The sequence below is a fragment of the Saimiri boliviensis genome, chromosome 5, assembly GCF_048565385.1.
Source record: "Saimiri boliviensis isolate mSaiBol1 chromosome 5, mSaiBol1.pri, whole genome shotgun sequence".
NCBI lineage: Eukaryota > Metazoa > Chordata > Mammalia > Primates > Cebidae > Saimiri > Saimiri boliviensis.
In genome coordinates this window covers 11,384,073-11,398,310 of record NC_133453.1, presented here as the reverse complement: position 1 = coordinate 11,398,310, position 14,238 = coordinate 11,384,073, and the positions used below count along the sequence as shown (strand labels likewise).

Genomic DNA, 14,238 nt, shown 5'->3' with positions numbered 1-14,238 from the left:
GAGGCGGGTGGATCACGAGGTCAAGAGATCGAGACCATCCTGGTCAACATGGTGAAACCCCGTCTCTACTAAAAATACAAAAAATTAGCTGGGCTTGGTGGCGCGTGCCTGTAATCCCAGCTACTCAGGAGGCTGAGGCAGGAGAATTGCTTGAGCCTAGGAGGCGGAGGTTGCGGTAAGCCGAGATCGCGCCATTGCACTCCAGCCTGGGTAACAAGAGCGAAACTCTGTCTCAAAAAAAAAAAAAAAATTTAAAAAGTAAATGAAAAGGCCAGGTGTGGTGGCTCACGCCTATAATCGTAGCACTTTGGGAGGCCAAGGCGGGTGGATCACGAGGTCAAGAGATCGAGACCATCCTGGTCAACGTGGTGAAACTCCGTCTCTACTAAAAAAATACAAAAATTTAGCTAGGCATGGTGGTGCGTGCCTGTAATCCCAGCTACTCAGGAGGCTGAGGCAGGAGAATTGCCTGAACCCAGGAGGCGGAGGTTGCGGTGAGCCGAGGTCGAGCCATTGCACTCCAGCCTGGGTAACAAGAGTGAAACTCCGTCTCAAAAAAAAAAAAAAAAAAAAAAAAAAAAAAAAAGGGCAGGGGGAAAAAGAAACAGATAAAGGGAAGAGAGAGAATACAGAGGAGAAAAAGAAAAGTGGGATAAAGCAGAGGGACCAGAAAAATGCAGCTTTTTTGTTTCCTATTCTGCAACTAACACAGTTTGTGCACTGGAGTAGACACATGCATGCAGGCAGATAAGCAAGCATGGGTTGACTGAGGTAGTTCTGAACACACTGTGACTCCAAATCTAATCCCAGTTGGGAACTGAAAGTTTGATCCTGCTTGGGGATTTAGGTTTCTTGAGTCTATTCTTCTCGGCTCTGATCCTACACCGGAAACAATCCTAATCTCAAAACTGTCTGATGCCTCATGTCCACCTCAACCTCATTCCTTCCCTATGACAAGAGGGAAGAAGGCTAGGTATGAACCACATTGGTGTTAGGTTCTCTCTTCCTTTGTGGGGGAGTCTACTAATGGGGTGGCCTAGAGGGCGAGGTTGGGCTGGCTGTGCTCTAGGCATAAGTGAGTGGCCATGTGGCTGGAGAGGAGGTCATGCCAGCTGGTCAAGTGAGGGCCCTGATAAACACCAAGGGAGTAGCCACTTTATTTTTCTTGCTTACCTCTTGGGAGTTTTTTTTTCTGTTTTCTTTTTGAACTTGACAGGCCATATTCTTTTCTCCTCTTTTCTAAAAAAGAAAAAAGAAACACATCTTTTATGGCTACAAATATTGATCTCCAAGCTTGCAATATCAATACTTTTTTAAGTAAATTTTTTCCTGCTTTTCCCTCACTTTGAGAAGGCAAGAAAACCATGTGACCTATGTGAAAAAAGTGCCCCATTTTACCTGGAAGTTGGATTTAGTATTGAATAAAGATGAAACAGAAATATACTAGAGAACTAACATTTCAAATATGTCATTTAAATTTATTATTTTGGTGGGGGGCAGAGTCTTGCTCTGTTGCACAGGCTGGAGTGCAGTGGCATGATCTCAGTTCACTGCAATCTCCGCCTCCTGGGTTCAAGTGATTCTTGTACCTCAGTCCCCTGAGTAGCTGGGATGACAGGTATACACCACCGTGCCTGGGCAATTTTTATAGTTTTGGTAGAGATGGGGTTTCACCATGTTGGCCAGGCTGGACTCAAACTCCTGACCTCAAGTGAGCCCCCTTTCATGGCCTCCCAAAGTGCTGTGATTACAGGCATGAGCCACCATGCCCAGCCCCATTTAAAAATTAATAAGCAGTTTTTCAAGACTAAAGAAAGATTGTTATAAGCTATGGATATGAAAAGGTTTCTTAGCCAAAATTCAAGGCCAGAAATTATGCAGTTAAGAGATGAACAGATTTGAATGTTTAAAAAATTAAAAATGTACAGAAGGAGGAGGATTGAAAAAAACAGTTTACACTTCAAAAAACACCCCGACAATATTAAAGCAAAAACAAAATTTAAACATACGAAATATATAGAAGGTTAATATCTGTATTAGATAAAGCAAAAGATGAAGGTACTCTAGGAAAATAAGCAAACAACGTAAGTTAAAAATGCTCAAGGAGGAAATGAAGTTGACAAATTTATTTAGAAATCATCTGTATATTACTAATAATCAAAGAAACTTATTGCTTGGATGTTAAGGATACCTAAACACTAAACAGTTTTATCATATCCAGTTCTGAGGATGTAGGAAATGAACACTCATATATCATTAAAGGGAACATAAATCATTGGGTTTTCTGGACGGCAGACTGGTAACATGTATAATTAAGACTTACATTCTAACCTAATAAGCTTGTGTTTAGGAATCAATTTTAAGGAAATTATTGGATAAGTGCAAAGATACAAACACACACAAACCTAATTTCTCTTTTCATATAAAAATAAGAAATACGGTTAGGGGAGGGATAGCATTAGGAGAAATACCTAATGTAGATGACGGGTTCATGAGTGCAGCAAACCACCATGGCATGTGTATACCTGTGTAACAGACCTGTACTTTCTGCGCATAAATCCCAGAACTTAAAGTGTAATTTAAAAAACTGTCCATTAGTAGGTGATTATTTAAACAAATGGTGGTGAATCATACAGTAATGTGCCATGTAGTTAAAAAAATAGATAACATTGATACAAAGATATGCAAATGAGACAATATAGTATGAGCTTATATATAAAACAGAAGGTATGCATATTTATAAGGTATAAAATATTTATAAGGTATAAAAATAAGGTGGGGGAAGCAGATTAGATAGATGTTTGCCTTTGGGATTTATAATTTTCTTTTCTCTGTTTTGAGACAGGGTCTCACTTTGTTATCAGGCTGGTTTCAAATTCCTAGGCTCAAGCAATTCTCCCACACTGGTCTCCGAAAGTGTTGGGATTGGGGGTGTGAGCCACCTTGCCTGGCCTGATTTACAATTTTCTACACTGAAGATTTTATTAGGGATGTTGTATCATCCAGGACAGGGTAGGATGTGCTGCAGTAACAAATGAAACCAAATTTTGCTGGCTTAACATAGAAAAGCGTATTTCTCTATTACACGAAGTTCTCTGTAGGACGACAGGACCCTCTGTAGGACTGCAAGTCCTCTGTGGTCCTCTGTAGGGCCCTCCAAGGTGGCACTGTCCCCTATGTGGTAGGTCATGCTGCTTTGGCCTTTTGGCGCCTCCCTCTTCCACACATTTCCACAGGCAGGAAAAGAATACAGAGAGCTTCGAAGGGCTCTCATGTGCTGTGACCCAGAAGTGACACCCATCTCTCTGGCTTATTTGCTGGAGCTAGTATAATGGAGCTGCCTCCTGCAAGGGGATGATAACGGAGCTTTGCAAGTGTCTGGGAAGGGGAGAAGAATCAGAAATAGAGGAAAGTGGTCATAATCCGACCCCCAAACATGTGCAGCATGAGCACTGCAAATTGTTGCCTTTTCCTATGTAATAAAAAATGCCTCCCTGTTTCCTTAGTAATAAAGCCCCTAATTCTGAGCCCCTTATTCTTACAGATTAAAGATTACAGTTCCCAGCCACCTTTGAAGTCAGGTGTGGCCATGCAGCCAGTCCTGGCAAAAGAATGATAGCTTTTTTTTTTTTTTTTCCGATGGAGTCTTGCTCTGTTGCCTAGACTGGAGTGCAGTGGTGTGATCTTGGCTCACTGCAACCTCTGCCTCCCAGGTTCAAGTGATTCTCCTGCCTCAGCCTCCAGAGTAGCCGAAACCACAGGTGCACACCACCAGGCCCAGCTAATTGTTTTGCATTTTTAGTAGAGACAGGGTTTCACCATGTTGTCCAGGCTGGTCTTGAACTCCCAACCTGAAGTGATCTACCTGTCTCAGCCTACCAGTATAAAATCATTAATGATAGAAAATTACTATCTGCAACCAGCATTTAGGATCCTTCAACGGAGGGGGTGTGCCCTTCTTTGACTTTTTCACTTTCCCTTTAGCTGGAACAGAGACTTGCTGGCTGGACCTCAATGGAGGGGATGCCACATGCTGAGGATGACGGAGCAGCAAGCAAGAAGCAGCCGAGGACCCTCCAGTGTATGACACCAGCTGTTGGCCGCCCACCTCTGCACACAAAATAATAGCTACTATTCTTCTTATTTTTTAGTGGGGTGGGGTTTGCTGTCACGTACAGCAAATAATCCTCTGTGTGCGTGTGCGTGTGCGCGCGTGTGTGTGTGTGTGTGTGTTTTCTTTTGAGACAGAGTCTCACTCTGTTATCCAGGCTGCAGTGTAGTGGTGTGATCTTGGCTTGCTGCAAACTCTGCCTCCTGGGTTCAAGGGATTCTCTTTCCTCAGCCTCCTGTGTAGCTGGGATTACAGGTGTTGCCACCAAGCCCAGCTAGTTTCTGTATTTTTAGTAGAGACAGGGTTTCATCATGCTGTCCAGGCTGGTCTCAAACTCCTGGCCTCAAGTGGTCCACCCACCTTGGTCTCCCAAAGTGTTGGGATCATAGGTGTCAGTCACCATGCTGGGCCAGCAACATAATCCTAATGGTTACAGCACACTGCTTTTAGAAAATTCCAGAAACCTTTTCTAGGTTGAAAAATAGTTAAATCATGATTTAAAAAAACATAAGGCTTTTTCTGGGTTGCATGTTTTTTATAGCCTAGAATAGCATAACAACAGTCAAAGTAACATCAATCCACACCACAGAGACCAAATCGTTTCTTCTTTATACCTATTTTCTGCCCTGGGAGATTTTCCCAAAGAAAGTTTATTTCTATTATCCGTAGGATCTTGGAAGTAATGAGAAAGTAATTTTTGAATAAGCAGTTTTATATTTGGGAAATAGTGAATTGACAAAAGTTTGACAGTATTCTTTCTGCCCCTTCCTTTCTCTGGAGAATGATAGCTCCTGAAAAGAGTTCCTAGGGACCAGGGTGTTAATCCTGCGGCAGCTAGCCCTTACCCAGGGGATCTTGAAAAAAACTCATTAATCCTTTCCATGTCTCAATTTCCTCATGTGTTAAATTGGAATAAGTCATTCAACCTTCTCCAAGGGTGATTGTGAGAATAAAACAAAACTATCCCTGAGAGAAGTTGAAATACTACTATATAAGCCAGTACAATAAAGGAGAAACTGTTAAAAATGATAATTTAGATTTTAAGGTGGTAAAGTGTAATCAATTCTTCCTGATGATAAGTAGATATCTGTTGTCTGAAAATCACATTTATCATGTGAGAGTTCTGTGACTTTTTTGACAGTGACCATATCATCAACAAACAGAAGAATATCCAGCTGTTTTCTCCCCTCTAAGGATAGTGGTATCAACTTACTCCAGAAATGTGAATAATGATACTGATGGTGACAGAAGAATTACCATGCACACAGTTTTACCAGCACGTGCCCACCCCACCACCAGTTGTACGTGCTCAGTCATGGTGTCACGTATGTGTTTGTAATGAGTTTTTCCCTTCTCAATTTTCTCAGAAAGGCCACATGAGAAATATGGAGATTGGAATTCTAGGAAAAAGGTTGATCCATAGGTTGGACTTTGGACAAGTTGTACTTTCAGTAAAGTGCCACAAATATACTTAAGACACTTATTCTCAGTAGTGGTGATACTGCCACCAACAGTGCAAAAACTCGTTCTTGAGTGCTGAGAAAAATCTTATAAAGTGCAGATATACACACATGCATATGTATGACATAAAATAGACATACATTCGTGGTATTAAAATACCATGGGAAGAGTCTTGATTAAGAAAAAATATCTAGAAGGACTCTCTAGCACAGTGATAATTTTTTTAAAAAGTTAAGAAATATTGCCTTAGAGTAAAACAGTTCTGAATTTAGATTCCTGGTGACTGTACTCTGAGATTAGCGATCTCCAAGTTTTACCTTGCTTGACCCTTGATGGTGTGCTAGGTGTCTCTTGGTTCCTCTTTCCTTCTTTCATTTTTGAAGTGCCATCAGTGATCTCTAGAAAAAGAAAATCTTAGTAAATACTCCTTGGGAAGCTTCATGGGGAATCTCCCAGAGACCCAAGACAGTCCTTGCACACTCTAAAGTTGAGGCCTGGAGGGTCTAGGTCTTGCCTCCTAAGAATGCATCTGCCAAGAGGTTTGGTGCTGCTCCTGACACTGTGCCTATCTGCCACTCGGGAGGAGCAGACCACAGTTGGTTAGCCGTGGTTTCTCTACCAATGGAGACATCCATCGTGGGGTGCAGCCATCTGAACAACTTGGCCAGAGTCTCTCAGAGTGAGGTCTGTGAGCCTCTAGGGGGCCCCTCACACCTTTTCAGAAAATTTGCAAGGTCAAAATCATCTTAATAATAAGATGTTATTTGCCTTTTTCACTATTTCAACCTTTGTACAGGTTGAGCAAGAGTAATGGCAGATAAAGCTGCCGGTGGCTTAGGACACATCAAAGCAGTGTCCCCAAACCTCAGCAGGAATCACTGCATTCTTCATTGTCACTTGCTCGCTGTCCCCTCCCCCCTAAAAAAAAAAAAGGCAAGATTCACTTGAGAATCTTCTTGGTGAGCCAGTGAAAATTATTAATTTTATTAAATTTCTACCTTTGAGTACTTATCTTACATCTTAATATTCTATGTGAAAAACTGAAGGATACATAAAAAGCATTTCTATTGCATCCTGAAGTGCCACAGTGGCAGCAAGAAAACACTTGTGTGATTAAGTTAGGAGCTCATGGTATAATTCCAAATGCATATTTTCTAAACAGCTGTACTATTACAAAAATCTTGCATTCGTAGAAGATCCATTCAAAATGTAAGACGGATTTATGTATTTTATTGTAACAGTCTGAAGTTAACTGATATGGTTTCAAATTTTGCATTACAACTAGTGTTTAAGAAACTATCACTTGTTGGGTGTTGGTGCAGTATTAAAGATGAATACCCAAAGATAGCTCATAAGACTGTTAAATTACTTCACCCTTTTAAACTACGTATCTGTGTGAGGCTGAATTTTCTTTCTGTTCTTCGGTCGGAGCAACATATCCCAACTGAATGCAGAAACAGTTATAGGAATTCAGCTGTCTTTTTTTAAAGCTCACTCACAATCAAAGAGATTTGCACAAACATAAAATGACATCACTTTTTTCACTAATTTTTTGTTTCAGAAAATATATTTATTTTCATAAAATAATGTTATTTATGTTAGCCAATTGGTTTACTGCTACTTTAAATGAATTAATATTTTAAAATTATTAGTTTTAATTTCTAATAAGGTACACATAGATTGACATAAACAACATAAACAAAAGCTCTTTAGGGTCCTCAATAATTTTTAAGAGCATAAAGTAGTCCTGAGACCGAGAATTTGAGACCTGCTGCCCCAGGCCATAGCTGTCCCTATGAACATGTCTGTTTCTTCCACAAAAACTTTTCAGATGCAACAGATGCCTGCTCTCTTGGTCCCTCTTGCCATACTCCATCCTTGTTCTCTGTACTTTTTCCTTTTACTATTGACTTTACGTATCTACTTAGCCCTCTACTGCTCCAGGAGAGACCCTCCCACATTGAGCCATTCAAATGGCAGATTCCATCATCAGCCTTACCTTCTGATCTGGACTTTCGGGCACGCTGAGTTCTCGCCTTCTGGGCCCTTGTCATTACCGTGGACTTCCAAGTTGAGTCATCTTTCTTTGGAGGAACCCGATCCACCACTTTGAGCTTCTTTTCGATTCCACGTCCAGGTGAGGCTGTCCCTGGACCAAATGATGACTTGTGAATAGTTTAAATTGGGGTCTTCAGTGAGCCTCCTACCATCCCAATCAGTGACTTCCCTTCTCCTCCCTCTAACTCCCACCCTTTCAGATCTCTGTACCCCTGTACCTCACTTTTCTCCTGCCATTTCTCTATAAGTGTATCATTCTTCTTATGTGTACCTTTCTTTGTCTCCCCAGATTACCATCTGCTCTCACTCCTGGTATGACCTGATGTAGTCAACCAGATAAATCTGGGGAAATTCTAGAGCAGTGGGTCTAATTTCCTGATTTTGGTTTGTGTCACCTGGCGCTGCAAGGTGGCCACACAGTCTTGTCTAAGTGGAGGAGAGGGGTCCTATAAGGCACCTCTCCAGGTTCCCCCAGGGCCTGTGTGTGGTACAGGAGACATCCAAAAGTTTCCAGATGCCTTTAGTGAGCAAAGTGCAAGGTATTAAAAAATCTGAGAGGCAAGGACCCTGCCGAGAAGGTGGGTACTGTGAGGGAGAGATGGAAGGTGAGGCTGAGATCCAGAGGAGGCACAATGCCAGAGGTGCAGAGGTGAGTTTACTTTGTTGGGAAAGAGAACACAATTTTCACTGGCTGTGGACTGTAGAAGCTGATCCCACAGGATGACCACTGTCCTATTGAACAGGAATGTTTCTCTGCAGGATAGAAAGGACACAAGAGTGTGCAGCCACGCCTCCTGCAAGCAAGTGCCGGGGATAGCCGAAGGCCACTTCCACAGGAAAAGGCATGGGTGAACACTTAAGAGGCAGTGGAAGCGGAAGTCTGGTGAGACCCAGGCTGGCAGGAAGTTCAAACACGGAAGTTACTGAAAATTTATCCAGAAGAGGTGGGGAAGCCTGATAGTGCCTAAAACTTGCCTTGTTTTTTCCTCCTTCAATTTTGAAACATCTTTTTAAGTGTTTCGGTATTAAAAAAAAAAAAAAAGCTGATTAATTAAATGTAAAATAATGTGACTCTTAAAAATATCTCTGTTGGGCTGCAAGCAGGGAGGAATGGGGAGTTGTTTAATGAGTACAGAGTTTCAGTTTTACAAGATAAAAAGAGTCCTGGAGATGGATGGGTGATGGTTGCACAGCATTGTGAATGTATCTTAATACCGTTGAACCATGCACCTAAAAATGGTTGCAATGATATATTTTATGTCATGTGTATTTTATCACAATAAAAATATTGGAAAATTGAAAAAAAAATTTAAAGCATATCATCTGTCACATTTAAAATAAAATGGTTCCTTTAAAAAATCTCTAAAAATTCATTTAAATACAATATGAAGAAAGACAAACATGGAAGGGACTGGCATCTACTCCTTTCGGTAGCTTGGCAGAGAGGTGTCAGAAGGTCAGAGTTACCTCAACAGAACTGATCGTCTGACACGAGCCCCACACTCCAGAGGTTTCCCCTTTCTAACAAGGTCACTTCTCTGACCAGGGAGTGTTCGTAATTGTATATTTGCATGGACATGCCCAGTCCCCCTAACCCTATAATGTGTAGGGCATTATGGGAGTGGGCATCTCAGTACTGGGCTGCTGGTCATGGGATGTGCAGACTATCTATGTCTGCCCTAAATGGGGGATAATAAGAATTTGCAGAATTGTATTGGAAATTTCCCTCCAATGACCTTTAATTTGTATCTACACCACATGGTGCCCATCGTTTCTGTGACCCCTTTTCATAACACAATAATATATACATAAACTATCCTTTGTCAGATCATTATTCAAATTTTGGGTTGCAGAAAATATGTTTTCTTTCCCTTTTTTTGTTCAAGAAATAATTAATAGCTCATTTGTATGTGGATATTACCATCTAGCCTAGAAGAGACACATTATGTAAGTAATCGCAACAGAGTATTTGGAATCTTCCAAAAGAGCCAGTGCTGTGTGCTGTAGAAACTGCGGGACCAGCTTGGCTAATTTAAGGGTCAGAGTATGCATTCCTGAGGTAGACATAAGCCAATACCACTGATGAAAAGGAAATAACTAAACATTTATGGGGAGTAGCACAGGTTCAGAATATAGCATTCAAAGAGAAGAGCACGTGCAAAGGATCAAAGGGAAGAGAAATGAAAGGGGAGGAAATGAAAGTTCAGATGGGTTGACTGCAGTTTTGAGAGGAAAGAGACATATTAATAGTTGGAGGGTAAGGCAAGGGTTGGATTGGAGAGAGCTTTAACAATCACATTAAGGACAGTGAACATTATCCTAAGGGCAGTAGGACAAGATTTAAGCATGGAAATAAACTAATCAGATTTTAGTGTAGAAAAGAAGAGGGTGAACCAACAGAATTTGTCAATGTACTAACAAGAGTTCAGTTAGTCACGGATGACTTAGGCTTTTGCTTGGCACCTGGGTAAAGCAGGTTCCTCATTTCAAGTTAAATAACCTCTAAAATCCCCCAAGGGCCTGTGGAACCCTAATAATCTGATCCTTGTCTACCCTTTCACGTTCTATCACTGTCTTTGTTCATCATCGCCAACAACACTGGTCTTTCCTCTCTGCCTCAGGTCCTTTGCATTTTTGAGTCCCTCTGCCTGGACCATCCAATCCAAAGTGACCCCCACCCCAACCTGCAAGTCACTGTTATAATCCTATCCATTATTTTCTCTCATCCTGTCATCACTACTTGAAATGGTCTTGTTGATGCGCTTTCTAGTTTATATTCTTTCTCTCCCTCAGCCAGGTTGCAAGCTCTGTAATCTTTCCTCTTTCTTTTTTTTTGGTTCACTTTCTTGCTTTCTCTCTTTAAAAACACCTGTCTTCCATTTTCAGAATGGGTATATACAGTTAGTGCTCACTGCATGTTTGCTGAACAAATATCTGAACGGTACTTAGAAGACTAGGTTTCTGGTGAAGAAGATGAATTTAATTTCGGGTGTATTGAGACTGCAGTGTCAATGGGAGACTTGCAAACAAAGATGCCCAGTGTGCAGCTGGCTATGGGTGTCTTGAAGGCAAACCCGAGTTGAAGACGTAGGTTTTGGAGCCATCAGTGTAGAGGTGGTCATTGAAGTTGTGAGAGTGGTTGACAAAGCTCAGGAGTGTGAAGTGAATGACGTGAGTAGTTTACAGTAAACCAAGGAGGCTCATAGATAACACACACAACACGGTGAGAGGGCACTGACTTATAAGCAGAATGGGGGAGAAAGCAGCTTGTCTCTCCCGCCTGCCCAGGAAGGTCACTTACTTTTCATAGAATGGAATCATTTCTTTGAAGTACCTTAAAAGGACACTGGGATCATGCTAAGGGTAAACTAAATCAGGGAAAGGAAGCTTTAAGCCACTGGCTTAGGCTGCCATCTATTGCTCCATTTCCCTTTACAGCTACAGTTGTCTACCTATGTTACTACCTCCCATTCATTATTCTACGCATACAACTGGCTCGCGCCTCCATCACCAAAACTCTTCTTAAGTTTCCCAGTGATTCCATGTGACCAAACTCAAGGCTCTTTTCTCTGAATTTATCTTTGTCTCTCCGTATAGTCAACCGTTCCCTCTTGGCTTGCTGACATGTTCTTTCTTGGTGCTCCTCTGTCCTCACTGGTCTTGTCCGCTCAGTCTGCCTACTGGATTCCTCTTTCACTGGGATTTCTGAGAGCAGGGCTGGGCCCTTGGTTCTCTCTTCTTCTCCCATAGATTAGAATTCCTTTATTTTACTAATAACTCTCTCTCTCTCTCTCTCTCTCTCTCTCTCACACACACACACACACACACACACACACACACACACACACAGAGAGAGAGAGAGAGAGAGTGAGAGGGAGAGAGAGAGAATGTATGTATGTATCTCTGGACCAGACTTTTTCAATGAGTGCCAAATTGCCATACTGTGAGGAAATATAACTTCCTGATTTCTCAGTGTTCCTATAAAAAGCCCTAGCTCCTGAGACATAAACATGTATATGATGTAAATATAAGAAATACTTGCTTTTGCTTCCCCAGAAACATTTCATTCTTCATATACTGTGAGAATTAGAGCTATACTTATTTTTCTAGTTAATTGCTCGGATCTAAAAGGATAATACAACTTCTCTTATCTCCTGAGATGGCCAAATGGGTTCACCCAGGACTAGCTTCCTAGGTTAAGTCCTAAAGTACCAGGATAACTGGAGTGGTCTTTCCCTAGGTATTTATATATCACAAGGGAGAAAGCCCAGATCTTGAAGACATCTTTAGGTTGTAAAAGCCAGAAACACCTGGAGTTTCTCTGGCCTTTGGAAAGACGCGTTTAAATTCCAAAGGCTTGGATGAGGACCTTTGGAATCAAGATCTTTTCCATTTTATCTCAAAGCAGCAAAGCTTTTTCCTTTTCCTTTCAGGAGGAGAGGATGATGGCTGTCCATGTCATGTATCTAAACAGGAAATCCATCCTTCTACATCCCTTATATATGAGTTGTAGTCTATTTTGAATAGAAAGATTCCATTAGCTCTCTTAGCATTGCCTGTGGGTTTGTGTATGGGAGATAGACTCTGCAATGTGACTCTGGCTGATGAGCTGGTTGTGAATATTGGTAAAGAATTATTTTCCCTAATCCAGATACCTTGTCTTCCTGCAGCACTCATATATATAAAGGACATATCAATGCAAGTGGAGTAACATCTCAGACCCTTTACGTTCCGGTCAAAACACACATGTATGCACAGCTGCATAGATGGCTAGCAGAAACCTCTAAATGAACAGGTCAAAAACTGAACTCTAAGAGTCATCCCCTAATACATTTGCATCTTCCCTCAGCAATGGGCGTTACCACTTAATCATTCAAGCTAGAAATTGAAGAGCAGGCCTTGACTTTTCTCTTTCTCATCTGTAGCTAACAATATGTCAAATCCTGTCAACATTATCTGCAAAACAGATCTTGTTTCCATTTCCACTGTCAGATCTGAATCCAAGCCCCTAAGAACTCTCTTGGCATCTGCCCCCAAATGGCTGCCCTTCCTCCATGCTTTCACAGCTCCAACTCATTCTTCACACAGTAGCAAAATTGAGCTTGGATTCTGCCACTTCACCGACTAAATCTCTTCAATGGCTTCCCATTGCATTTAGAATAAAATGCAGCCCTCCACGGCTTGACCTATAAGCCCTGCGTGAGCTGTCTCCAGCCTCCGGCTGCTTCTTCTACTCTCATCTTACCTCTTGGGAGGCTTTTTTTCTTATGCCTCTTTTTTGGAGTTGACCAGATACATCTTTTACTTTTCTTTCCTAAAATGAAAGGATAATGTTTTATAGTTACAAATATTGATCTGCCAATCTTACATATCAGTGATATTCAGCTTTTACTTTTGGCCTTCAAACCATATTGCTAGGAGGTCATTGGTGACCTTAGGTGATGCTACTTCAGGGAGTAGTAGGGGAAGAGGGACTCTAAAATGACAGAGAAGAAGGAGAAGTGAAGAAATGGAGACAGGAGTTTAGGTAGCTCATTTCTAGACACTTGGCTGTAAAATGAAGGAGAGAGCTATGGAAGTAGCTGAAGTGAGATGAGAATCAAGAAAAAGCATTTTTTTTTTTTTTTTTTTGAGACAGAGTTTCGCTCTTGTTACCCAGGCTGGAGTGCAATGGCGCCATCTCGGCTCACCGCAACCTCCGCCTCCTGGGTTCAGGCAATTCTCCTGCCTCAGCCTCCTGAGTAGCTGGGATTACAGGCATGCACCACCATGCCCAGCTAATTTTTTGTATTTTTAGTAGAGACGGGGTTTCACCATGTTGACCAGGATGGTCTCGATCTCTTGACCTCGTGATCCACCCGCCTCGGCCTCCCAAAGTGCTGGGATTACAGGCTTGAGCCACCGCGCCCGGTCCAGAAAAAGCATTTTTTTTATGAGCTATGATACATGTAATTATTGTCTGAATGCAGATTCTTGTGTGAGAGATACTGCTGTAATGAATACTTGAGAGAGAAGGGATCATGGATACGACAAGATGAGGTGGAAGGATTGTCTTAGAAGAGAAGGGGGGAACTTGGAGAGGAGGGAGACAGAGGCAGTCAGGGTTTGCAAGGCTAGCAGCACAAAGAAGGGGATTCTCATCTGGTATCTTCTGATGATACAGGAGGGAAAGTCGTTGATTGAGCGAAAAGCAGGAGGAGAGGGAGTCAAAGGTTTGAAAAATAGGGCTTGAGGTTTGAAAGGATTATTGCAGGAAGCAGCACTGTCACACAGGAGGGAGAGATGATTTGTGCTGGAACCATGAATCCCAGCGCGTGCCGTCTGCCCAGCTGTGGAACTCCTTCCCACACTGCTGGCTTTCAGAGGCGGTGTGCAGGAAGCAGGTAAGCAGGGCCTTCCAAGACTTGCTAGAGAGTTCCAGGAAAAAGCAGAGAGGAAAGGCAGGTTTAAGATAATGACAATGGGCCGGGCGTGGTGGCTCACGCCTGTAATCCCAGCACTTTGGGAGGCCGAGGCGGGTGGATCACGAGGTCAAGAGATCGAGACCATCCTGGTCAACATGGTGAAACCCCGTCTCTACTAAAAATACAAAAAATTAGCTGGGCATG

At 42.1% G+C, this 14,238-nt stretch overlaps 1 protein-coding gene across 2 annotated transcripts in view; it reads right to left on the bottom strand.

The window, feature by feature from the left end:
• The window catches only part of SP110 (SP110 nuclear body protein), a 54,950-nt gene that overhangs the window by 26,720 nt on the left and 13,992 nt on the right, over positions 1–14,238 (bottom strand). For both annotated transcript variants that reach the window (XM_074398911.1, XM_074398910.1), the window contains exons 8-11: positions 12,876–12,944; positions 7,572–7,721; positions 5,890–5,970; positions 1,174–1,239 (exon numbers count right to left, since the gene is read on the bottom strand). In XM_074398911.1, the coding sequence (XP_074255012.1) occupies positions 1,174–1,239; positions 5,890–5,970; positions 7,572–7,721; positions 12,876–12,944 (366 nt within the window). The remainder of the gene's footprint in view (positions 1–1,173; positions 1,240–5,889; positions 5,971–7,571; positions 7,722–12,875; positions 12,945–14,238) is intronic.